At 50.9% G+C, this 24,879-nt stretch overlaps 3 protein-coding genes across 14 annotated transcripts in view; 1 reads left to right on the top strand and 2 right to left on the bottom strand.

Annotated features, from left to right (window-relative positions):
* The first annotated feature begins 899 nt into the window (after positions 1-899).
* Positions 900-2,850, top strand: EVA1B (eva-1 homolog B). 4 transcript variants are annotated; one of them, XM_027617928.2, is made up of 3 exons: positions 900-1,093; positions 1,551-1,618; positions 1,854-2,850. In XM_027617928.2, exons 2-3 carry the CDS (start codon positions 1,552-1,554, stop codon positions 2,282-2,284), a joined length of 498 nt encoding a protein of 165 aa, XP_027473729.1. In that variant the 5' UTR covers positions 900-1,093; position 1,551; the 3' UTR covers positions 2,285-2,850. The 4 variants fall into 4 exon arrangements, with proteins under 4 accessions (XP_027473729.1, XP_027473703.1, XP_027473720.1 ...); XM_027617902.2 differs by having other exon boundaries at positions 1,546-1,618; XM_027617919.2 differs by having other exon boundaries at positions 1,407-1,618; positions 1,854-2,848.
* A 415-nt stretch (positions 2,851-3,265) lies between these two features.
* On the bottom strand, positions 3,266-15,047 carry SH3D21 (SH3 domain containing 21). 8 transcript variants are annotated; one of them, XM_027591583.2, is made up of 16 exons: positions 15,018-15,036; positions 14,698-14,855; positions 14,528-14,591; positions 14,155-14,273; positions 13,827-13,917; positions 13,619-13,674; positions 13,482-13,527; positions 13,224-13,324; positions 13,018-13,104; positions 12,813-12,855; positions 5,199-5,292; positions 5,049-5,104; positions 4,824-4,918; positions 3,804-4,672; positions 3,647-3,710; positions 3,269-3,567 (listed from the first exon to the last, which is right to left on the bottom strand). In XM_027591583.2, exons 1-16 carry the CDS (start codon positions 15,019-15,021, stop codon positions 3,496-3,498), a joined length of 2,019 nt encoding a protein of 672 aa, XP_027447384.1. In that variant the 5' UTR covers positions 15,022-15,036; the 3' UTR covers positions 3,269-3,495. The 8 variants fall into 8 exon arrangements, with proteins under 8 accessions (XP_027447417.1, XP_027447587.1, XP_027447845.1 ...); XM_027591703.2 differs by having other exon boundaries at positions 3,271-3,567; positions 14,779-14,855; XM_027591786.2 differs by lacking the exon at positions 13,827-13,917 and having other exon boundaries at positions 3,268-3,567; positions 3,804-4,306; positions 4,538-4,672; positions 14,528-14,855.
* Positions 15,048-16,187: 1,140 nt separating this feature from the next.
* The window catches only part of THRAP3 (thyroid hormone receptor associated protein 3), a 74,418-nt gene continuing 65,726 nt past the window's right edge, over positions 16,188-24,879 (bottom strand). For both annotated transcript variants that reach the window (XM_035726967.1, XM_035726968.1), the window contains exons 8-12: positions 24,756-24,840; positions 22,649-22,836; positions 20,079-20,274; positions 19,496-19,639; positions 16,188-17,759 (exon numbers count right to left, since the gene is read on the bottom strand). In XM_035726967.1, coding sequence (XP_035582860.1) covers positions 17,538-17,759; positions 19,496-19,639; positions 20,079-20,274; positions 22,649-22,836; positions 24,756-24,840 — 835 coding nt within the window. In that variant the 3' untranslated portion in view covers positions 16,188-17,537. The remainder of the gene's footprint in view (positions 17,760-19,495; positions 19,640-20,078; positions 20,275-22,648; positions 22,837-24,755; positions 24,841-24,879) is intronic.

Genomic DNA, 24,879 nt, shown 5'->3' with positions numbered 1-24,879 from the left:
TCCCGCCAAGAAGGCCTCCCCCTCACCCAAGCCCCAGCGCAGGAAGGGGGGCCCAGAAAGGCGGGGGGGGGGGGTGAGAGTCTGAGCAGGAAGATCACCCAGGCAGCACACATGGATCACAGAACGCGTTGCCCGTCCAAGCCGAGCCCAGGTGGCAACGGATGCGCGCGCACTGGCAGGTTTAGCCAGGGGCAAATGCGTCTCTGCGGCCGGCTCCGCGCGGAGCACCGGGGCGGCGGAAGCTCCAGGCTGGGCTCTGCAAGGCTGGCCTGCTCCTGGCTCTAAGCTCCGGTCCGACATTCACTAACCCTGTGTGACAGGAGCTCTCCCAGCCGGAGCCCTGGGAGGGAGGAGGAGAGCCCCTCTGTCGTAAACTGACATCTGGGGCAGGACTGAAGAAGAGGGGCAGTCTTCCCTGGGTGGAGGGGGCCTTCTGGGAGGAAAAGCAAGGTGTAGAGAAGGGGTTAAGAGCCCCGGGCTCAAGGGGCAAAGAGCAGTGTGTTCAAATCCTGCCCCTTTGGTCAAATTATTCAATCTCTCCGTGACTCAGTTTACTTATCTGTCAAGTGGCGACAATGGTACTCACTTTATAAGGTGGTTAGAATTAAATGAAAGAATATTACAAAGGGCGCGCGCACGCGCACGCACACACACACACACACACACACACACACACACACAAACACACCGCCTGGCACCTAGGCAGAACTTCATCCTTACTATTATTTTTGTTATTAGTAGCTTGGGGGCGGGACCCTGCCACCGGCCTCCCCAGCGGTTTCCTGTGGGAGAGCAGACGGCCCCGCCGGCCTCGCTCCCCCTCCTCCCAGTCGCTCGCTCCTCTCCCCTTCCTCTCCCGGCCCTTTTCCTCCCCGCCTCCCCCCGCCCCGCCCCGCCCCGCCCCTCCTCTTTCCTCCGCGGAAACTTTTCCGCCGGCTGGTCCATCGGCCCGTGTCCGGCCCGCGCTGCCGCGGCCTGGGAGCCGAGCGGGGCAGGCGGGGCAGCCGGGACCGGACTGGGTGGGAGCGGCGGGGTCCCGTGTATGCAGCCGCCGGACGCGCCGGGCCGGCAGCGGGGAAGAGGGGCGCTGACGGTGAGTGAGCCCGGGCCTCCGGGACGGTGGGTCCCGGCGGGGCGGGCAGATGGGAGAGGGAGGCGGCTTCCCCTCCCCGGAGCCCGCCCTGGGAGTGGGGAAGGCACTCGCCTCTCGCTCCTCCATCCCACTACCGGGACGCCGAAACCGGGCGTCATTTGGGGACCCCACAAGGGGGCGGAGCCTCCTGCGGCCCACTTCCCTGACCCCTCAAGTTGGAGGGACGTCTGCGCCCAGGGCAAGGATTCCCCACCCCCCCCACCCCCGGGCAGGGCCCAGGTCTGTAACAAAGTTAGGGATGTGCTCTCTCCAGGGCGGACGCTGGGGGCTGCGCTTCCAGCGAGGGAAGCTACCCGGAGGAAGCGGGGTCAGGATCAGCTCTGGGCTGGGGAGTGGGATCTGACCTTGCTGACCTCGCAGGCTGACAGGGGGGCTGCCCCTCCGCCCCCCAGAGCAGCATGGATGCCCCACGGAGGGACATGGAGTTGCTGAGCAACAGCCTGGCGGCCTACGCACACATCCGCGGTGAGGGCGGGCCCCGGGGGGGCATGCGCCCCACTCCACCCCTTCCCCTCCCCACCTCCCTGCCCCATCCTCCCCGTCCCTAAGTGCCCGATGGCGGCTACCTAATGTCTTTCAAATAAGGAGTACTGTCCTTGCCCCCCCCAAAACTTAGAACCTGGAGTCCTTCCGAAATGGAGTAACTCCCACCCGCCAGGGAGCCAGGGCTCCTCCATGACTTCTGCCCTCTGACCCCCAGCTAACCCCGAGAGCTTTGGCCTCTACTTCGTGCTGGGAGTCTGCTTTGGCCTGCTGCTGACCCTGTGTCTACTAGTCATCAGCATCTCCTGTGCGCCCCGCCCGCGGCCCCGGGCCCCTGCGCCGCGCCGGGACCCCCGCGGCAGCACCCTGGACCCCGAGGACGAGGACGAGGACGACGAGGACACGGTGACCCGGCTGGGCCCCGACGACACGCTGCCGGGCCCCGAGCTGAGCGCCGAGCCAGACGGGCCGCTGAGCGTCAACGTCTTCACGTCGGCAGAGGAGCTGGAGCGGGCGCAGCGCCTGGAGGAGCGGGAACGGATCCTGAGGGAGATTTGGCGCACCGGGCAGCCGGACCTGCTGGGCACCGGCACGCTGGGGCCCAGCGCCACGGCCACAGGCACCCTGGGTCGCATGCACTATTACTGACCGGCCCCTTTCCATTGCAAAGAGCTCTGCGTACTGGACATGCGCAGGAACTCACAGCGGCCCCAGGACGTTGGGACTGCCCCTGCCCACGGTGCTATGGAGGCCCCGCCCCCACAGCTCCCCCAGTGCTATTGGGCCTGGATCCCCACCTTCTGGGATACCCAGTCCTGCCACAAAGCCCGTGGGGGACAGGACACAGGGTTCCCCAGCCCCTTTCGTGGGATCGGTTAAGAGATGACCAATGAAAACTGCATTCTCAGTGACTCAGTCTCCCTCTGTTACTTTTGTCCCCAGTGTCCTCCAGGCTCCTGCCGTGCAGGGGGCCCCAGATTGAGACCCCACTCGACTCTTTTACCAGGCTGACCACCTCTATCAACCCACCCAACACCTCAGCATACACGCTTGCATTCAGTTCACAGACTGAAAAAACACTCCACCACCTCACAGCCTCACGCACAGAACAAGTTATCACTCGCATTCCTTCCTCACAAATGCATTCCTTCCCGACGAAGGCCTGGGCGCACTTTGCCCCTGTTCTTCGAATGCTCTGGGATCCTGCATCATTGCAATCACACACACACACACACACACACACACACACACACACACACACACCCCAGGCCCGGGGACCCTGCCCTTGACGCTAAGGCACTATTAGCCCGTGTTAACCGTGTGTGCCAGAGGGGGGCTATGGAGTTCGTTTCTGAGCAGAGCTGCGTTCCAGCGAGTCCTTCCGAGCGGACTGTGGGGCCAACTGGGAGGGGTCCCGGCTCGAGAGCAGGCCCGCCCACCTCCTCTGGCGCACAGCTGGATTCCGGAATCCGGGCCCGCGGGCAGAGCCCGACCCCGCCTGGGCCTCTCCTGCCGGCCATTTCTCCAGCACCCGGCAGACGTCCGAAGGAGACACCCCCCACCCGCCCCCGCCATCCGGTGGATAAAAATAGACGCGCGCAGGCCTTGGGAACGGTAATGGGAGCCACATGTTGGCCAGATGTGCCCGGGAGAGACCGCCGGGAATGCGGAGGGCCCGGAGCGCCCGGCCGGCCCCGCCCCCGCCCCGCAGGCCCCGCCCCCGCACGGACCAGGCAGGCGCGGCGAGCGCGTACACGGCAGTTTACTTTCTTGCGTTTCTCAGAGTCGCGTGCTAGGACGTGGGAGGCCGGAGCCTGACTTGCCCCCAGGTCCCGCGGTGGTCCCTTCCGGGCCCACCCTCAGTGCGTCTGCGTCTGCGCGTGGATGGAGCCCCGGGTCCGGGACTCCTGAGTCCCCTGCTTCATCTGCACCTAGTCGGGAGAGGGCGTTCAGAACAGGCCGCCAGGGGAGGGCCAGCCTCCAGCCCCCTGGGATCTGCACCCCACCCACCTCCAGCAAATGGCGCTTCTCCTTCTCGCTCTTCAGCTCCTCCCAGATGTCGGTCAGCTTCCTCCTGCGGACGGGAGGCCGAGGGGGAGGGGTGGGCTGGGCAGGCTTAGAGCCCCCAGCCCCCTCCCAGCCCACGCCCCTCCCCCTCCCCACTTACTCCAGCTGCACCGCCATCCACTCCAGCGACCTCCTTAAAGATTCCATTTCGTCCTGTAGCCTCATTATATCGCCTCTGTCACTTTTGCTGTCCGTGAGATTTTGCGGGACGAGGGAAAGTAGAGTGGGAGTCTCTTGGGGGTCTGCAGTCGACTTGATAGAATGAGGATTCTTTTGGGCAGGGGCTACCTCTTTGGGGGACACCTCTTTGGGGAGTGCCTCCTCTTCCGGGGTACCCTCATGCTTCCCAGGTGCCTCCTCAAGGAGAGTTGTAGCCTTCTCAAGGGCAAGCATGGACCCTGGCTTGGACTTAGACTGGAATGGGAAGCTGTCCCTCTGATCGAGAGGGTGTGTCGTCGTGCAGAGATCGGGCTCCTCTGGCATGTGGACCTCTTGGGATTGAGCCTCATTGGCCACAGGAGACTTGAACTCTGGCAGGGCTTGCTCAGGAGAGAAGTGATGGAACTGAGTGTTGTCTCTACTGGAGGCCTCTTCAGAGGGCACCTGCTCAGGGGTCAAGACCTTTTCTAGGGTGGGCGCCTCATCCCCAGGAGAGACCATCTTTGGGCCAAGGACTTCATCCTCTGGTGGGACTTCTGGGGCAGGGGCCTCATCCACAGAAACGAGGCTGTGTGGGCTGGGAGCCTTGTCTAGAATCAGGCCATCCTGTGGGGTGGGGATCTTTGGGGCTGGGGTCTTGAACTCTAGAGTCAGGGCCTCCTCGGAGATGGTGACCTTATCTGGAGTCAGGGTTTCCTCTGGAGTGGGGGCCTTATCCGGAGACAGAGTCTTCTCTGGGCTGGGGGTCTTGTCCAGAGTGGGGGTTTTATTCACAGGAGAGGCCTTTGCTAGGCTGCTCTGCTCTTCCTCCTGTGGTGATGGGGGTGAGGTCTCAGCTGAGGGATGGGTACCTTGACAGTTTGAGTCAGGCTCCCCTTGGCCTGGGATCCTTCACCCTTCACAACCATAGCCCTGGGAACCAGACTCTGCCCAGTGGTCCCGGTGTCTCAGGGCCTCTTACCTGACTGGTTGCAGAGCGCTGCCGGGAAGCCTGGGTTTTTGATCCCTTTCTACCAGGGTGGGCTGGACCCCCGCTGAGGAAGCTGCTGCCGGAGCCTATGAGAGCAGAACCTCAGGGGTCCAAGCTCCTCTGACTCCAAGTCTCTCCCCATCTTTGTCCTTCAGCACAGCCACCCTTATCCCTGTCCTCCATTCCTTCCCCACTGTGGGAGGCAACAAGACCTACCCGAGTCTCGGGAGGGGCGCTTCTGACTGTCTCCGCCGCTGGGTGTCCAAGAAGGCCTGGAACATATTCCCATCAGACCAGGAGGTGGGGTCAGGGGACAGCATTTCCTTTGTACCCTCCTCCTTCCCCCACCCCCCCCCCACTCCTTACTTGGTTTTGCTGGGCCCAGTAGGGGCTGTCACCAGCTTCCTGACTGTAGGGAGGGCCGATTTGGGCATCATCTTTTTTGGTTCCTTAATAGGAGCTGGGAGGGGAGAAGGGAGTGTGGCACCCATTCACTCCCTTATTCATCCATCTAACAGTTGCTGGCCCTGTCCTCTGCATAGGGGACTAGGGACAGGGGAGGAACATTTGACGCTGCCTCTTCGGAACTCTGGGGAAGCCGACCACCCTCATGCCACGTGGGCATGGGAACTGTGGGAGCAACCCAAAGGGACACATAGCAGGAGACAGTTGTCAGGGAAGGCTTTGGAGGGGACATGGCTTCATATCCTGCCAGTTTTTTTATCCATGCTTTTCTTTTTTTTTTAAAGTAATCTCTGTGCCCAACATGTGTCTCAAACTCAGAACCCTGAGACCAAGAGTTGCACGCCCTAGGGACTGAGCCAGCCAGGCGCTTCTATCCATACTTTTCTATGACCTGTCCCCTGCTCATTGCCCATGGCTGCCTCCCTGGTTCAGACTTCATCTTTTTCCTAGACTACAGCAATAACCTTCCTCAATGCAACCCACCCTCCCTAGAGAAGACTTCTTGGTCTTCTCTATCTCCTTTAGTCCCTAAGAGATCTCACCCAGTTTTATGGGTTTAATTAGCACCAATAAGCCAGCGACGTCCATATTCTCATTTCTAGCCCCTGAACTCCAGGTTCCTATCCAACTGTCCTGTTTCTACTTGGGGAGCTAACTAGCATCACACACTTAACATATCCAAATCTGAGCTCTCACTTCCCATCCCCCAAATCTGCCTCTTTTCCAGTGTCCCCCACCGCACCCCCTTACCCACTCGCCCAGATGACAAAATGAGTCATCCTTGACCCCTTTCATTCCCTTACGCTGCATATCCAAACCAGCAGTAAATCCTGATTGCTCAGGTCCTGAATGCAACCACTTCTCACCAGCCCTGCCACTAAGCACTCCAGACCGAGGCACCCCCACCTTCACCTGGACAGGGCGGCAGCCTCCGAGCGGGGCTCTGGCCACACTCCCCCTGCCTACGGCTTGTTCCCACAGCAGTCAGAGTGAGCTCGGGTTCCACCGGGGCCGCAGACATAAGCAAAAGTAGAATATGTCATGTGTGAGAGAGTTATTGGGTGTTACTGAGAGAGAACAAGCAGGGGAATGTCACCCTGAGGCACGACAGTATACACCTGGTGGGGTTACTGCGAGGTCTGAGGGGACTTCACTCACGTGAGGCGCTCAGAAGAGGATGGGACATAGAGTCAAGGCTCAGAAAACGTTCACTTTGACTTCAGCTTCTCGTACTTTAGCTTTTTGCTAAAGTGCTCGGTAGGGCCCTCCCACTAGAGAGCAATTCTATCCTCCGGAGGATACAATTTTGAGGCAGTGTTGGGCCTCAGAGAAGTGGGGGAGGTCCACAAAAAAGGGACAAACTGAGGCCAGAAGGGTAGGAGGAGGGCCAACTACTGGGCTCCGGAGCCTGGGCCTGTGATGAGGAGCCGAAACCCAGGTTGCGCCCCCTGAGTCCCCCACGGGCCCAAGCGGCAGTGCCACCCCTGCACACCCCTTTCTTTTAGAGGGCTCTGGTGGTCTCTGGTGGTTGGTGCCCTTTGGCTCCTGGCGGAAGTAGGAGCAAGTCCTTTCTGGAAGAAGTCTTCCCCTCCCGAGGCGGGAACTCCCTCAGGTTGGGATCAAGTCCTGAGCTCACACACAAAGATCACAAAACACACGAGAAGGCAGGCCACTGAGAATGGGAGTCTGCAGACACGACGCACAGCAGGTACTGGAATTGTCAGAGAACACAGCTGTGCTACAGGGCACGCAACAAAAGGACCATCAGGAATAAACAGGCAAATCTGGGGGGGTGGGGGAGGAAAACGGAGTGACTAGAGATGAAAAATAGCATTCTTGAAATAAATCAAATGCAATATAGGTTAAATAGCAGGTAAAACACAGCCAAAAAGCCAGAAAGAGAATTACCAGGCTGGAAACATAGTGAGACAAGGAGGAGAACATTTGAAAGCAGTGGTAAAAAGAATGGATAATGAAAGGGGGTTTGGCTACGGCTGAATGATGCGGTAGACAAATCCTCACCTCGCAAGGCAACTAGAAAGCTGGACAAAACCACCATTTCTGTGCTCTGGAAATTGACCAAAGGCATAAGATAACCTAAGAAGTGTTTACGCTTGATGGTCTCCTTGCCCGCGCCTGCCCCCATCCCTGCCCTAGCTCCCGCCAGCCTGGTCTATGCAGACGCTCTGCTCTGCAGCGTAGGGCCGGCGGCAAGGATTGGCAGCTTCACTGCCACGGTGGAAGGGAGGTCGCTCAATTTAGGGTGTAGCCTTGGACTTGGCACTGGTTTCATAGATAGGACACCAAAAGCACAAGCAACCAAAGAGAAAATAGAGACATGAGACTTCCTTCAGATGTAAAACTTTTGTGCATTAAAGGACACCAGTAAGAAAATGAAAAGACAACAGGATGGGAGAAAATATTTGCAAAGTTTACATCCGATAAGGGACTTTTCTCAAGACATATAAAGAACTCTAGTCAAAAGTTAAATAACCCAATTAAAAAATAGGCAAAGGACCCAAACAGACATTTCTCCAAAAGATATACAAATTGGCAATAAATCTATGAAAAGATGCCCAACATTTAAGTGGGCAGAAAAAGCTGGAGCAGAACCATAATGAGATACCACCCCACACTAACTAGGGTGATTATAATAAAAAAGAGAGTAACAAATGCTGGTGAGGATGTGGAAAAAGTAGAACCATCATGCATTGCTGGTGAAAACAGTGTGACAGTTCTTCCCAAAGCTACTACAGAGCAATCATAGCACCCAGAAATCCCTTTCCTACGCATACACCCAAGAGAAATGGAAACATGCCAACACAAAAACTTGTACATAAGTGCTCATACCCCAAAAGGTAAAAACAACCCAATGTCCACCAGCAAACAGATGGATAAAATGTCGTACATTACCACGATGGAATATTGGGCAACAAAAAGGAACGAAGTACAACATATACTAGAGAATGGATGAACCTTGAAAACAAAAGGTACGACAGAAAGGTTTTTCTCTGGGTCCTGAGATGGAGCCCCGCATGGGGCTCCATGCTGGGTGTGGAGCCTGCTTGGGATTCCTTCTCTCCCTCTCCCTCTGCCCCTCCTTTCTCTCTCTCCCAATCTTTAAAAAAAAAAAAAAAAAAAAGTGGGTTTTTTTTTAAGTATTTGAATATATTAACAACTCTGATGAGACTGAACAAGAAAAAGAGAAGAAAAAATAATTATTAGAAATGAAAAAAAGACTAAGTGTAGATACAGACTATGAGAGAATATTATGAATAACCTTACACAAATAACTAGAAAACATTGATGAAATGTATAATTACAAATATAATTCACTAGGGGCACATGGCTGGCTTAGTCAGTGGAGCATGAGACTCTTGATCTCGGGGTTGTGAGTTTGAGCCCCCCATTGGGCGGCTCAAAATTATTTATTTAAAAAATAAATAATTAAAAAAACAAAAATGAAAATAAAACTGATTCAAGAATTTTAGCCAGATTTCTGGCTAGCCATTGTTACCCAGGGACCAGGAGACCGAAAGAACGCTGTCTGTGCAAGGCTCCTAAAATGCAAGATTTCCTCCCATCTGAGTTCCAAGAAGCCATTTGAACAGAAGTTGTATGGGGGTCTTTGCAGAGGTAATCAAGTTAAGAGGAGGTCACACTCTATCAGGGCCCTAAACCAGTGACTGGTAACCTTATTAGAAGAGGAAAATTTGGACACGGTGCACACGACAATGTGAAGACCGGCAGAGAAGAGTGGCAGATATATCCATAAGCCAAGGATTGCCAGCAACTACCAGAAGCTAAGAGACAAGGAAAGATGGTTCCCCTAGACTCTTCACAGCAAACATGGCTATGCCAACATCTTGGTTTCGGATTTCTAGTACCCAGAACTGTGAGAGATTAAATTTCTGTTGATTTAAGCCAAACAAAACAAAGAAGAAGAAAAAGAATTTCAGCCAAACCTTCCCATAACTACTAAAGAAATTAAAAAAAAAAAAAAAAAGGAAGAAGAAATTGAAGTCGTTTAAAATCTTCCCATAATGGGGGGAAAAAAAACAGGGCCAGATGGATTTACAGGCAAGTTTTATCAACTCTCAAGGAATGATGATTCCCATTTTTTTTTCCCCAAGTAAACTCTACCCCCAGTTTAGGGCTCAAGCTCACAACTGAGATCAAGAGTCGTATACTCTATGGACTGAAACAGCCATGTGCCCCCACAATGATTCCCATCTTTTTAAGATCTACCAGATAATTAAAAACCAAAATGTATACCCCTTAACTCATTTATGGGGCCAGTATAATATTCATAATCAGAGGAGGAGAGTAAAAATAAATGCAAAAATCTTAAGAAAAACTGGGAAAATATTCCAATGGTATATGAAAAGATAATAAAACCATGACCAATTTGAATTTATCCCAAGAATGCAAGGGTGGCTTAATATTAGAAAATTCTACAAATGTCATTTATCACATTGACAGATTAAAGGAGAAAACCCAGAGAAATCATTTCAAAAGATTCATATAAACAATTTGAAAAAATTCAGCACACACTCTTGATAAAAATTCTAAAACTAGAAATAGAAAGGTCCTTTCTTAATCTGACAAAAAGAGTATCTAAGAAAAGATCTAGGGGCACCTGGGTGGCTCAGTCGGTTAAGTGTCTGCCTTCGGCTAAGGTCATGATCTCTGGTTCCTGGGATGGAGCCCTGCTCAGCAGGGAATCTGCTTCTCCCTCTCTCCACTCATGCTCTCTCTCTCTTTCTGTCTCTCTCAAATAAATAAATAAAATCTTAAAAAAAAAAGATATTAAGTAAGTCTCACTGTTAAAGGAGAAAAGCTGGAAACATTCCACTTAAAATCAGGAACATGGTAATGATGTTTAACATGACAACTTCTATCAATAGTGTGTTGAGCCCCTAGCCACTATAGTAAAATGAGAAAATAAAATGAAAAGACATAAAAGTGGAAAAGATAGAGCAAAATTGTCATTAGTCACAGATGACATAACTGTCTTCATAGAAAACATATTAAGAAGCTAAAGACAGGGGCACCTGGGTGGTGCAGTCGGTTAAGCATCTGACTCTTGGTTTCAGCTTGGGCCCCACGCTGGGTTCCATGCTCAGCATGGAGACTGCCTAAGATTCTCTCTCCCTCTCCATCTGCCCTCCCACTTGCGCTCTCTCTCTGAAATAAATAAATAAATCTTAAATAAAAAAGGGGGGGGCGCACCTGACTAGCTCATTTGGTTAAGCGTCTGCCTTCAGCTCAGGTCATGATCCCAGAGTCCTGAGATCCCACGTTGGGCTCCCTGCTCAGTGGGGAGTCTGCTTCTCCCTGTGCCCCTCACCCCGCTCATGTTCTCTCTTGCTTTCTCTCTCTCTTTCAAATAAATAAATTTTTTTTAAAAAGTATCTACAGATAAACTGTTATAAATAATCAGTTTTTAGCACCATGACCGGCTATAAAATCAATATACAAAAATCAATGCATTTCTATATTCCTGAAATAAACAGGATATTTTAAAAATAAAATTTAATATTTACTTATTTATATATTTTTAAGATTTTATTTTTAAGTAATCTTTACAACCAACATGGGGCTCAAACTCACAACTCCAAGATCAAGAGTGGCACGTTCCACCAATGGAGCCTGCCAGGCACCCCTATTTAATTTTTTAAAAGACACAACAAAAAAATCTGAGGTATCTAGAGATAAATCTTACAAAAGTTGTGTAAAACTCACAAGCAGAAAGTAATACATGGTGCTGGAGCAATTCATTGCCCATATGGAAAAAAGTATAATTGGGTCACTCATTAAAAATCAATGCCACAAAGATAAAGGCACTTAAAAACAAAAGGCAACACTTTAAAAGTTTTAAAGAAAATATAAATGACTTTTTCTGAACTTGGAGCAGGAAGGATGTCTTAGACAAGGAAAAACCTGCTAACCATGAAAGATTGATATGTCTACATTAAAATTAAGAACCCCCGTTCATCACAGAACACCATTACACAAAAAGAGATAAAAAGCCACAATGAGAAAAAATATTTGTAAGGCATACAACCTGCAAAGGATTGGTATTCAGTATATATAAAGAACTCCAACTAATTATAACTAACCAGGGAAATGCAAATGAAGTCACAATGAGATGCTATTTTGTACCTACTAGATTCACACATAAAAAAGTAAAATCTGATAAAACCAAGTGTTGAAGAGGATTTGGAATAACAGGATCTCATACACCAATGGTGGAATGTTAAAGCGTACAATCACTTGGAAAACCAAACTGACTTTATCTCATAAAAGTTGAACATTCACATACCCTACAATCTAGAATGCCACTCCTAGGATGATATTCTAGAGAAATGATGGTATCTGCACACCAGAACACAGGCAGAGAAATGTTCATGGCAGCAGTATTTGTTGTAACAAAAACTAGAAACAATGAAAATGGCTAACAACAGGAGGAGACCAGATACACACATAAACTGTGGTAAATTCCCTGCAAGGAATATTATATAGCAGAGAAAAATTAATGAACTTACATCTAGATATGATATAGATTAATCTTAGAAATATAATGTTGATTGGAAACAGCAAGTTCCAGAAGACTATAAACATGATACCATTCTTATCAAGCTCAAAAACAAGCAAAAATCAATCGATACATTATTTAGGCACATATATAGGTAAACAAATTTAAAAACTCAAAGGAGGGCGCCTGGGTGGCTCAGTTGGTTAAGCGACTGCCTTCGGCTCAGGTCATGATCCTGGAGTCCCGGGATCGAGTCCCACATCGGGCTCCCTGCTCGGCAGGGAGTCTGCTTCTCCCGCTGACCCTCTTCCCTCTCATGCTCTCTATTTCTCATTCTCTCTCTCTCAAATAAAAAAAAAAAAAAAAAATCTTAAAAAAAAAATAAAAAAAAAACGGGAATTATAAAAACAAAATTCAGAATACTGATTATCTTTTGGGGGGAGAGGAGGGAGCAGAATGGGAAGGAAAAGGAGCACACAAACCATTAGCAATACTCTAGTTCCTGGTTTGGTGACAGATCATGAATGTCCACAGGTCTCCATTATTAAGTTTTAAAGCACATTATGTGCGGTTTTGGCACATGTGAAATATTACATTAAAAGATAAGTAAAACATCCCCACGGAACTATTCATTGACACATTTATATGACGAGCAAACACACAACACAGTCTCAAAGACAGACACATTGATCCACGTACTTCCTTACAAAATGAAACAAATCTAAACACTTGACAGCCATATTCTCAAAACACACAAAGAAATATGAACACACACAAACACATTCCTACGTAATGACCCACATATATACCTACCAGGTCCTTAACCCACAGAGCGGTAGCTCCTAAGGGACTATAATATTGCACCACGGGGGAGCTGTGGGTGTTTATGGCAGCTAAACTGGTGGGGCCCCAGAGAGCAAAATCCCACCCCCACCCTTCCCCCCAACCCAAATCCCAGGTTTCCCGCGAGCACCCACCTGATTGCCGAGACACCACTTTCCGTGGGGTCAGCTTTTTGATCTGTGAAGAAGAGTTATCAGAATCTGAAGAGTCTCCACATTTCTAGATCCACCAATATTTAGGGGTAGCCTAAATGTCCACTAAGCACCACCACCCCCAACTTTGTCCAGAGTAGGCTGCCTGCCCCCCACCCCCAACCTGAATGCCTGGCTCCATACTCACTGGGGGTGGGGGGAGCACAAAGTTGTCGGGGAAAACTCCTCTTCTGCCTTGAGACTCTCCTTCCCACCAGCCCTTATCCTCTGTGGTCTGGGAGAACAAGATACCATGGGGAGGTGAGCCAGATCCCCAAGCTCCTTCCTTTCCGGGTCCCATGGCTCCTCAACGTACCCTTTCTGGTCACCTCCCTGGCCCTGTGCTTTCCATACCTTCCTCAGTACTTTCACCTCGTCCCCCCTCCGCAGCGCCAACTCATCCGGGGCCTCAGGCTGGTAGTTGAACAGGACCCTGTAGATCTCAGGGCGAGAGACTGTGGGGGGGGAGGGGCGTCAGTCCATCAAGGCCAACTCCTCACCCCAGATCAGTCAGGCACTCCCTCCCCCATCAGCTGCATTGAGTGTCCCCTTCCCCAAGTCAGCTATGCTCACAGGAGGGGGTTCTGAGGAACCCTTTGGCTGGGTGCTCACCTGTCCGCAGGTAGTCTGGAGGGCTGTCATAGGTCAGACTGCTCAGCTAGTGGGGGGAAGGGGGAGGGAGGAACGAGCTGAGTCTCCACGCCTCCAAGAGGAACTCACCACGTTTGTGCCCACCGCACCCAATTTACCTTGGGAGGCCGCTGGGTACCAGGGCTGACTGAAGGCATGTCTGGGTTCCCGAGGCCTGGTGAGGACAGTGAAGTTAGGGAGTGTGCTAATTCAGTTTAGATCATGGGAGAGGTCAAAGGGGTCACAGGGTCAGGCCACTGGGAGGGTCACTGGAAATTGCAGAGTCTGGTCATAGGGGTTCACGGGGTCACAGGGTGCAGGTCTCACTTGGGGGCCCACTGTCCAGCAACTCCACAAAGTTGGATGGGAAGGCTCCCAGCTGCCCGTTCTTCTTCCCCAGCCACCAGCCGTCCTCAATCTGGGGAGGAGGAGGACGCAGGGCCATCTGGTTCTGCCCCAACGGTCTCTCGAGAATTCTTCCACCCATGTTTCTGCCCGGATTCTGCCCGATGCCCCCTCCTCCCTTGCTCCCTCACTTTCCCATTTCTGCGCCCCTCACCAGCCCCAACGCCCACACCCTCTCTTCACACATCCCTCACCCCGGGACGTGCTCCAGCATCTCCGCCCAAAGCCTCTCACCACTTCGTCCCCTCACCTCCTTTATCACTTCCACAATCTCCCCAGCTTGCAGCTTCAGCTCGTCCGCCTGCTCCGGACTGTAGTTGAAGTTCACCTTGCACCATCTTCGGGGGCCCTGAGATTTGGCGGGGCGACCTGGAGTCAGACGAGAGAGAAAGAGGCCTCTGGAGCCGCGCGCCCCAGTCCGCTGAGCTGGGAGAGAGGGGGGCCGGGAGCGCCCCAGCTGGAGGTCCAGGCCACGCCCCAAGGCGGAGCATTGTGCCCAAGAACCAATCACAAACCGCGGAGTGCCCGCGCGGCCCCGCCTAGGGCCGCGCCGGTCACGGCCTGCCCGGGGCAGCCGGAGCCGCGCAGACTCCGCGCGCCCGCCCACCCGGCCTGGCGCTCACCTCGGCGGCGCGCACAGCGCGGGCTCGGCGCCTCCCCGGCGCCGCGCAGAGACTCCGGGATCTCCTGGAAATGAACGCAAGGAGGTTGGGGGGCGGGGCGGTGGGGCGGCTCTCAGTCCTGAGGGCACGCATTGAGACCCTCCTCCACCCGACCTCCGGTTCGGTCTTACCTGCACCAAGCGCTCGGGAAAGAGACCACAACGACCCCCCAGCTCTCCGCGCAGCCAGCCCCGTGCGGGCCCCTCGCACACCTGCCGGACCACGTCCCCGGGCGCCAGACTCAGCTCGTCCTCCTTCTGCGCGCGGTACCCGGCCAGAACAAGCACCTCTGCGGGCGGAGGACGGAACGGGGGCGCAGCTCAGAAGGGACCGGTCCGGGCACACTGGCTTAGGCGCGAGTCCCTGGCTCCGCGTAAAGGACAGCCTGAGAGCGGGGTGGTGGTGTACGCTTCTGTTGCCTCTTCCGTCACCCCAAACCCTCTGCACATACCCATAGCTTCCGGGTCTCGCTCCAGGGCCGGGCTGGGAGTATAGTGCTGTCCCGCAGGCAGCCAAGTACTGGGCCCGGGTAGGGTGGGACGAGCTGCGAGGTTGTGAAGCGAAGGAGGCGGAGACGCTAGCGGATAGGTCGGCCCCAGGTGCTGGGAGTGGGTGTGGGAGAGGGGGTGGCCCGGCTCAGCAGGTTTGGCCCCCAACCCTGGGACGAAGACTCCAGGGTCTCTGGCCAGCGCTGGGGCCACAGCTCCCCCACATGCTCTTCCTGGCCTAGTCACTTAAATTCCAGTCTAGCCGCCTCTCCTCCTTCTCGCTGCCTTAGGGCCTGAGGCTCCCACCCACCGTTGGCACAAAGCCTTTCCTGGTCTATCTTCTCCCCGCTGGCAAGCTTGGAGCCATGGGAGAAGAGGTGGGAGAGGCACATACCAGGGTGGGGCCCCCAGCAGGCAGCGACTGCTCTGAGGCAGGCCCTGGGTGGAGGGGGCGGCTGCTCTTGGGCGCACACAGCTACTGCTGTGCTCTGCTTTCCCTCCAAGGCACCATCTCCTTACAACCCCACCCCAGGTCATAGGAGGAGTGCAAAGACCCCTGCTTCTGGTCACCGGGCTGTTTGGTTTCATAAAACACATCCAGATTCTCCTTGGGAAAGGGCAAGAAAAAAGGAGCTTTAGGAGCTTTCAAGGCTCCTGCTCACAGCCAAGGCCAGAGCTGGCAAGGCCTGAAGTTTAGGGCCCATCTGGTGCCAGCCCCATCCTGGCTGGGCTCTCTGGTAATCTTTCTGCTCAGTGGTGAACACAGAAGGCCGAGCCTGTTATCCATGACCCTTGACCTCTGCCCCACCACTTTGGAAGCCAAAGTCCTTGCCCATAAAACCAGTGAAAGAATCTGGTTCTCTTAGGGTGTCCAAGGTACAGGATGAAGTAAAACCACCGGGGTGGCAATGAGTTATTAGCCAGCAAAGGGTGGCCCAGTCTCCTCCCAAACAATTGAGCATGGCACTGATGAAGATGGGACTAAGCAACAGCCTCAGACACGGCCCTGAGAGACACTTTTGTCTCTCAGGTTTCTTGAAGCTGCTACAGTAGATACCTCCCCCCCAAACACACACACACACACACACACACACACACACTCACACTCTAAGGGTGACAATGACCAGAGTCCATTTACATCTGCCTTCTTCATTTATTTTTTTTATTTGCAGGAGGAGTTGAAACAAATTTTAAGGGTGTTTTCATTTTTTTCCCCCTAAACATGAATCATTCAAGTAAAACCAACTTAACTATAGAAATGTAGCAAAGTAAGGGGAAAGAAGCACAACAACCCAAGAGGCAAAGGTTGGGGGGGGGAGAGGTGGGTGCAGTCCGCATATAACATATGCGTAAATGCCGTATGATTCACCTGCTCAGGACCGCCTCCCCAGAAGGCAAGCACAAGGACCCATTTTAAGAGGATGTTTTCCCCCCAAACATCCAAGAATGTTTCAACTTAAAGCTTAAGGTTAAAAAAAAAAGGAAAAGAAAAAACAAACCCCCACAAACCACCCAGCCATAACCACCTTCCTTAATCGATCATAGGAGTTTCTTTTCATTTTATAAAAAGATTAATAAAAAATATTGAAAAAATTATTTTCTCATCTTATATTTGTAAAGATAATAGAATTCAGAAGTTTCTTAGAAAACAGACCAGAAACTGCCGTCCAGTTTCCACCCCTGTTGCTGAGAGGGTCAGCAGGACTACAAAGTTTGGGATACTGGAGCTGCTGGTGGAGAATGGGATGCCCAGCCCAGAAGAAATCAGAAAATATTGGGGTGGGGGGGCATGTGGGGTGTGGTCAGCAGCCATGGGATGCATGGCTGTGCAGAAAAGGGGAACACAAGGTGGTCAGAAAGGCCTTGAACTCCTCCTCGACATACAAAACCGATTTTTACAAAGATCCAAGCAGTTTGGTCCCAAACTGAGGTGAACACTTCAATGTTTATTCACATGCTTTGTTTTCTCTTTGAAGAATCAAAGTTGCCCAAATTAAATCTTTCTGCTATTATTACTACATATGCCTAAAAAAAAAAAAAAAAAAAAAGGAAGAAGGGCTTTTAAAATCAGGATAAGGGAGAAGAGATTGAAAATCATCAAATTAGTCCTCTTAGCTCCAAATGAAAGAAAGAACAAAACTGTTGGTTTCTAATAGGGAACAAACCAAAATCCAAATATCGCTCTCCCCTCCCTACCCCAGCCCCCACCCCACACACCAACAACAAATGAGAAACACAGCTAAAGCCCAATGTGTTGTGTTCTGCTCAAGAGCCGGGCCTGACCCCAGGCTCCTCGGCCGGCCGCCTCTGTCCAGTGGGACGCAGCGCCTGGGATGCTTTCGGCTGTAGTAGGATTCTGCGCGGCTGGCTGGGGGGGTAGGGGTGGGATTTCTGCAATCTTGAGACTCCTCTGTTTTGCTCCTCACCAGCCATCTTCCCAGCGCCCTCTCTCCCCTGGGCAGGGACTGCCATCAGAGTGGCCCCTACTCAGTTGTGGGCTGTAAATTGTCCTTCTCTTCTCGGTTCTCTGTCCCACTCTCGTCGTCTTCAATCTCCCCTTCCTCCCCACTAAACTTGTCGTGGGCCCATTTGGGGCTGGTGCTGGACTTCCGGAACATGAACCGGCCTCGACCCCGGGGGAAGGCTCCTCGGCCCCGGCCCCGGCTCACCCACTTCTCACTGCCTTCACCTTCACGGTCATCATGCTGAGAGAAAAGAAAATTGCCATCAATCCCAGACTGAAAAGTAGCCAAAGTCCTCTTTTCATCCAAATCTGACTTTCTCAAACCAGCCTTTTGCCCCACCCCACCCTTTGTTCCTTTTCTGTCCTCCTCCTGATCCCCCCCCACTACAAAAGTGCTACTGATTCAGACCCAAGAGAATATTCCACTGGGTGCCTTAGGAATTCTGAGGCAATAGCCTGGGCATTACAATGATGATGATGAAACCTGCACTGAGCCCTGAAAGACCTTCACCTGCATTATCTCATTTAATCCTCACATCTACCCTCTATCATCATCATCACCCTCCACTCTGCAAAGGAACTTTAGGTGACTCCATGTTATTTAATATACCAGCTCTCAAAGGATGGGTCTGAGAAAGCCAAGCACACACCCAAACATGAAACTATGTCTGACCTGGGACGCCAGGCAGCTCACTAGGGCGCAAGCTCTCGCCTGCCCTCCCTACCCCACCCCCCAATCCCGGCCAAGAACACACAGCGAGACCAAGGGCAAAATGACCTGGTCGTGGTCTCAGACCTGTGAGGAGCAAAGGTAGGACCTGGAACCCAGCCTCCCATTTTCTATCTCCCCTCTGTAATTTCATGCAAAGAGGCAGTGTGGCAGAGCAGGAAGAAACCCAGCCTGCATCCCAATCCTGCTCTGATGATCACACAAGAGAGAAGGGCTCCAATGAGAGACTGAGTGAGAAAGCACTTTGAAAACTAGAAGTTGTTGTTACCTCATCAGCCCCATGGCTTCAAAAACTCTAAACCATCCCAAGTAGGACCTCAGGCTACGGGGATCAACTCGGCGGGAGGGCCAGCTACTTCCTGCCAGGGCTGCTCGTTCAACAGCCTAATCGCAGGAGGCCAACAATGCTCCGAACTTCAGGTGGCAGATGGGGACAGGGAAGACTCAGAAGGCCTTTGCCTTCCCCCTGTAGCAGTGCCACTCCAGCACCTATCCTGGGCCCTGCCAACTTTTCCCTAAGATGCAGGTCCAAGGGCCCCCTAGGAGTCTCAGAATAGGTCCCAGCGTCACCAGAAAAGTGAAGGTGGCTGTGCAGCCATCTACAAAACCCGTTTCCCAGCTGTGCAGCTGATAGTACAGACCCGTGCCAGCCCTTCTCATGGGTGATGGAGTCTCAGTTTCAAGTTTTCCTTGGTTACAACACCCAGAGTCCCATCTGCTTGGACCTGAGGAGCCCCAACATGAGGGAGGGAGGAAAGGAGACCCAGAAAGTGCTTGCTACCTAGGAGTGACCAAAAGCTCAGATGAGAGAAGCCCCAGTGACATTTCATTCTGGAGACAGAGCCCCTCCCTCAAAGAGATCCTGAGCTGTCTTTTCTATCTTGCACTAGGGAGTGACAGAGTGAACTGTGGACTTGGGGGAGGACTATGACCACATACATCCCTGGATGAAGACTGGAGGGAGGCCGAGGGGGGGTTAGCAATCAGACAAGCGCACAGACTCAAAAGGCCAGAGCAACCTTTCTCGCTTATCCTGGAATTCATATAGCTCTGAGGCCAGGACACTGCCCCCCAGGAGATCACTCCTCTGGCCAGCACCACATGGGCCCACAAGTACACAACCCCCCAGCACAGTCCGCCTGCACACACGCTTAATCACAGCTCTGGACAGACCCATGAAGCTTCGGTATCAGCCACGCTGTGTGCCAGAGGCCCTCTGGCCCTTCCTGGTTATCCCAGACACATACCAGGTAATACTTCTTGCTTTTGGGCGTGTACTCAGGGTCCCACTCCTCCTCCCGGTTTCTCTTTTGAAAATCGTTGTTGCTGTTGTTGTTGTTGTTACCAGAGTAGGAGCCTCTGCCCCAGCCTCTCCCTCTGGCTCGAAATTGCTGTGGCATAAACGGGGAAAAGGAACAAAGGACTGCATCAGGAGTGGAGAAAAACCACTGCCTGCCTTCTGCTCAAATACTTCTCTGGCTCAGAACAGACAGCGGTCCTCTAGTCAATCTGCTGGTCAACTGGGTTCTAGCCGTTCCTTTTCTGCTCCCGTCTGTAGCCCACGCAGAGGGCCACATGGCACAAGGCCCTCCCTACAGACGCAGCAGCAGTCAAGCTAAGTGGGGAAATTCGGAGGCCAGAAGCCCCGAGAGGCTTTCTAGGTAAGTGATTATGAACAGAAAAATAACTAAAACCAGAAAGCTTGGGGAAGAGGGGCACAGATTCTGGGATGTAGAGCCTGGATTACTTGTAGCAAGGGCAACAAAACTAGTAATCTGATAATCACATAACTAGAGTTGGGAGGAGCAGGGAGAGGGGGCAGGATCTTACGAAGGTCCCTCGAGCTCTGCCGCCTCTTTCACTTGGACCCACGAAGTCTTTGGTCCCTAGTCTTGACTTGTCAAAGCCCGTGGTGCTCTCTTCCCTCTCCTCCGTCTCTTCAGTGTACTCTTCCGCTTTATAGGAGTGGGATGACTGGGAGGAAGAAGAGGAGGACCGGGACCGGTCCCGTGCTCTCCGGTGCTTCCTATGAAAACAGAACAGCCAGGGATTTAAATCACTCGGCCCTAGCGGAGAGCCCTTGGCCGGGGCCTCACTGGTAAGGTGCACAGGACAACCAGGAGCGTATCTGTGGTAAGAAGACACTGAAGACATGTAACCTCAAAACTCGCCCCCACCTTACCCACCCAGGGTACCCAGAGAGCTTCCTCTCAATTCTGTGAATCGTGTTCAGTGACACATCTATTTCTTAGCCTGTGATGAACATGGGACATGCATAGCAAGAGGAAGAGAACATTGCCCCATATAATACACATGCATGAACTAGAAAGGCAGAGAGAATCGAACACTGTATTGGGAACCATGATGTACTGGGTACTGGGACAGAGGCTTTATATAATACCATTTGTTTTATGCTTTACATTACTTTTATTTCTCTTAGGAAGAACATGATCTGCCTAATGGGCCTGTTCTAAAGACTGAACCAACAACATGCTTAAACACTTTACAGTGACAGAGCAAGCACGCAGTACATGGCAACCCTGATTATTCAGTAGTATTTCCCCATTTTATAGACAGAGAAGATTCAGGGTGACAGAGCTGGGAAGAACCTGGGCCCAAACCTAGCTCCAATTATACCACTACTCCACATAGCACCTCTCACTGAGCTCAAACAGGGTGAGTTATTAAGCACAGGATCTAGCAAAACTCTTCCCAGAGTGATTTCCCGCCCTTCCCTTCATCTGAGAGAAATTACAGACTAGGGCAAATGAGCTTACTACAGTGAGTCACTGTCTATGTACCAGATGTGGGTGCTGGCCCCGCCATGTGCGAATGGAGCTTACTGGCGGCCTGTAAGGTGGTAGAAAGGCCAGGCTCCCAGGAATAGAGGACAACTTACAGGGAGAAGCCAGCCAAGTGCCAGGAACCTCTCGCTGTCCGCCTCCATTATGCAAAGTATCCTGCCCCTTCTCCCACCACATTCCCTGACATTTAAGAAGCTCAAGAACTTAAATATTTAAATCCTAGCAGCTCTTTCTAGCATTTACTCCATAAACAGGGGAAGGCTAAGTTACTGTCATAGGATTTTTACAACTCAGATGTGTAACACCTGACTCCTTTAAGTCAGTGCTATTTCAAAAGGTTTTAAAAAAAAATAAGGCCAGATTTGAGTCCCAGCACCACCTTTTATTACTTGTGTGAGCTGTCCTTCAGTCCTATGCAAAATAGTTCTTGTGAACTGAGGTGTGATGTAGAATGAGAACAACCATCTTGCTTCTTGCCCCAGTCACAGAATACTAGGGTTTCAAAGGTTACACAGCAAGACAGAGCAAGAGGCAGGTGCTCCAGGGAAAGCAATCAGGATCCCAACCCAAACCCAACCCTGAAACGTTTGAGGGGCTCTACGTCCTCTCCACCAGCAGCAGCATCAAGGACTGCTGAACCACCACTTCCACTCTCTGTTGAGGATGGATCATCAGGTCCCTTACCAACAGGCAGCCCTGGAAGCTGCCAGGGCTCCCCAGGCACAAGTAACAAGATGGAGCAGCAGACAAAGTAGAACAGAACATCTGGGTTTTGATGTCAGCTGACAATTGTGTCATCTTAGACAAATCATTATGAGCTTAGCTTATCTTTCAAAATGGGCAAAATGGGTACCACACCAAGTGTCCAACTTATCTCAAAGGATTGTTATCAGAAAATGGATATGAAAATGCTTGCCGGCTAAAGTTCACAAACAGCAAAAGTGGTATTGCTTCATATGGGAAAGTGTAGGACTTCAACTCTTCTATGTTTAATGAGACATGATTGAAAAGTCATGGGACTTTCACAGATGTAAATAGAAACGACAGGACCTTGGCATGAATGCTGCCCTATTAAGTTCAACAATGCTACCTTTGTTTAAAGAATATTTGCAACACCTCACTTGGAAGTGTCTGCGTAACTAGTTCTTAAAAGGCATTTAAGATCAACAATCTTGTCCTATCTAGTTTCATTCTATTTCTCTGACAATGTCATTAACCAGCCAACAACTTTGAGCCATTTCTGAAACAAAGCCTCCCCATGAAGATTTGCGATGAAAAAGAACGTATCGAAGAAATCTTATGTCTAACACAACCCAAAAGGAATTCCCAAGTGATTTTCCACTCTGTCCCTAAAGCCAAATTAAATGCCTGTCTCCCAGGAGGCCTTCTTTGGACAAGGATCACACACCTACTTTGATGCAGAAGTTCTGTTTTCAGCCAGGGACCTTACTTGACAGTTACGTGGTACAAAAGAAGAAACTGCTATCATTCCTAACTCTGAACTTCTCTGGCCCAGAAGGTCTGGTATACAGCCCAGAAGGAGCAGACAAGACACCCCACTGAGGAGTCTGAAGGAGGTAACAGGGGCTTACGTACTTCTGCTTCTTTGATCCTTTATGAGTTTTCTCTGTTTTCTCAGCTGATCTTTCCCTCGAGTGGCTGGAGTCTCTGGAATCCACTGATTCTCTTGATTTACCTCGTTTAAGATCTCTCTCCTTATGTTTTTTACGACGTTCAATATCAAGGCGGAGATCAACAGGATCATCTTTGTATTTTCCCTCAGCCTGCAAAAAGAGAAATCAAAATTAAGGTTTTTGGGATTCGGGGCTGTCAACTCAACCACCCCACAAACTGTGGTTTCTACTCCAATGGAGTGGTGCAGAGGAAGCACTGGGAGTGTGAGGCACCTCACCCAAGCTTGGAGGGATACAGGATGTCCCACAGAAGTCCCTTACTGAGGGTCCCTCACAGAACCCAAACCAGTTCTCTAAAATGATGACGACTGCCTTCTGAAAATGCTAGACACTGATCTCTCCTTGTTTGTTTCCTCTGTGGCCCAGTAATAACTCTGGCTAGCCTACACACTGAGTAGGCCAAAATCAGCATTAGAAGGTGGCCGGTTAGGCTGGCTCAGGCCTAGTCACCACCAAGCGTGGGAACGTTGGGGTCATGTCATCCTTTCCTACCTACACTGTGGCAGCCACCATGGGTTTATCCTCTCTTTGGAATGAACTCTGAGTGTGGAACCCAACAACAGGACTATGGGACACAGCAGCCTTCCAAAATGCTTACTTACAGTGAGCAATTGCTTTAGAGAAGGAATATCAAAAACCACAATGGAGAATTCACAAAGTGGCAATACTAGGTCAAAATTTATTTTAAAGGGGGAAAAAGCAGCAGCAAAAAGGGAAAGCAAACTTTTTTTTTTTTTTTGCTGACTTCTTTATTAAGTCGAACCCCCCAGGGCATGTGTGCGGCAGACACGGCAGTGGCGCTGTGTGCCCCAAACCAGGGCAAGGGCTTTCGACAGCTCTGGGGACACTCAGAGCACAGAGGGCCAGGCGGATTCAGGGACATCAAGCACTAGGACTTGCCTCATGGGAAGTAAAACCTCTCTAAAAGAGGAAGGAATGGGCAGTTCACTCCATATTAACATCTCATACAAACTACTAAACTTTTTGTTGAAATAAAGTTTAAGATTTATTTTTATCCTGTTCATTTCTGAGAGGGAATGGGGCCTCCGTACCCTCCAAAGACCCAAAAACGCAGATGCTGCTCCCTGAGACCGTGCACCCACAGCACCTCTATGGAGTGGGCCTGAGAGGCCTAGAGGGCGAGCGCTCGTCTGCTGTCTCAAAGCCTTTCACAGGGTCAGTGCCAAGCTGGTGGGTACATGGAGAAAAACAAAAGGGGGCTGGGAGAGGAGAGAGATTGTACAGAGGGCCTCTCGTCACATTTGACTACTGAGACAAGTTCGGAAGAACCGAAGATGAGTATCTTTTGAAAAGGTTTCAGCAGCACTGAAGAGCCATCTTTAATTTTAAATTTCAACTGTTTATGTGAATGAAGGTCCATAAATACTAAGAGACTTAAAAAAAAAAACCAAATCTATTATTTCATAGTAAAAGACTGCATACAAGCTTTAACCTCTTCATAACTCTGTTTGCGTGCACATCATTGCAAATGTAGCTGGGCTATCAAAATAATGTTTAGCTTTAAAGTAACAGTAACTGACAGATGATAAATATGGTACAATGTTAGAAAAAAAACTGGACTAGCTGTTTAAAACAGTCTACCATGTTAAGATATGAATATTTCACTCTCCTCTGACATGCATGTCTTTTTGAAATCATGGTTGGATATAGTGCATGTAATATAGTTGATTTGATAATACTTACAAGCAGAAAAATATCACAAAAAGTTTCTTCTCTCATCATGGGCACTTGTTCCAAAACTCCTCTCTTTTTTTTCTCAAGCTCACCTCAATAGACTTTGGGGTCATTTACCATATTCTAACCACTTCACAAAGGTTGTTGATACATTTAATAAAAATTAACCCTTTGTAGTTCATTTTTAGAATTATGCCCATCCTTAAAAGAAAAACACAAACTTAAGTAGAGAGTAATTTAAACAAACACATTTCTGTCAAGTTCATGCCCAACGCACTCATTTTGTTGGAATTACGATCAAAGCAACAGTTCACCTTGTAGCCAGGTTCCCGTGGACTTTTCATTTCATCATGAGCCAAACCATGTTTTCTGAATGTACTGGGAGAAATGTCTATCCTCCTAAACATTGAAAACAGAAAAATTGTTTAATATCCCCAT

The sequence above is a fragment of the Zalophus californianus genome, chromosome 4 (genome assembly GCF_009762305.2).
Source record: "Zalophus californianus isolate mZalCal1 chromosome 4, mZalCal1.pri.v2, whole genome shotgun sequence".
NCBI classification, from domain to species: Eukaryota; Metazoa; Chordata; class Mammalia; order Carnivora; family Otariidae; genus Zalophus; species Zalophus californianus.
Note: the sequence above shows the minus strand (reverse complement) of the source record. Positions and strands in the feature narration are given on the sequence as shown.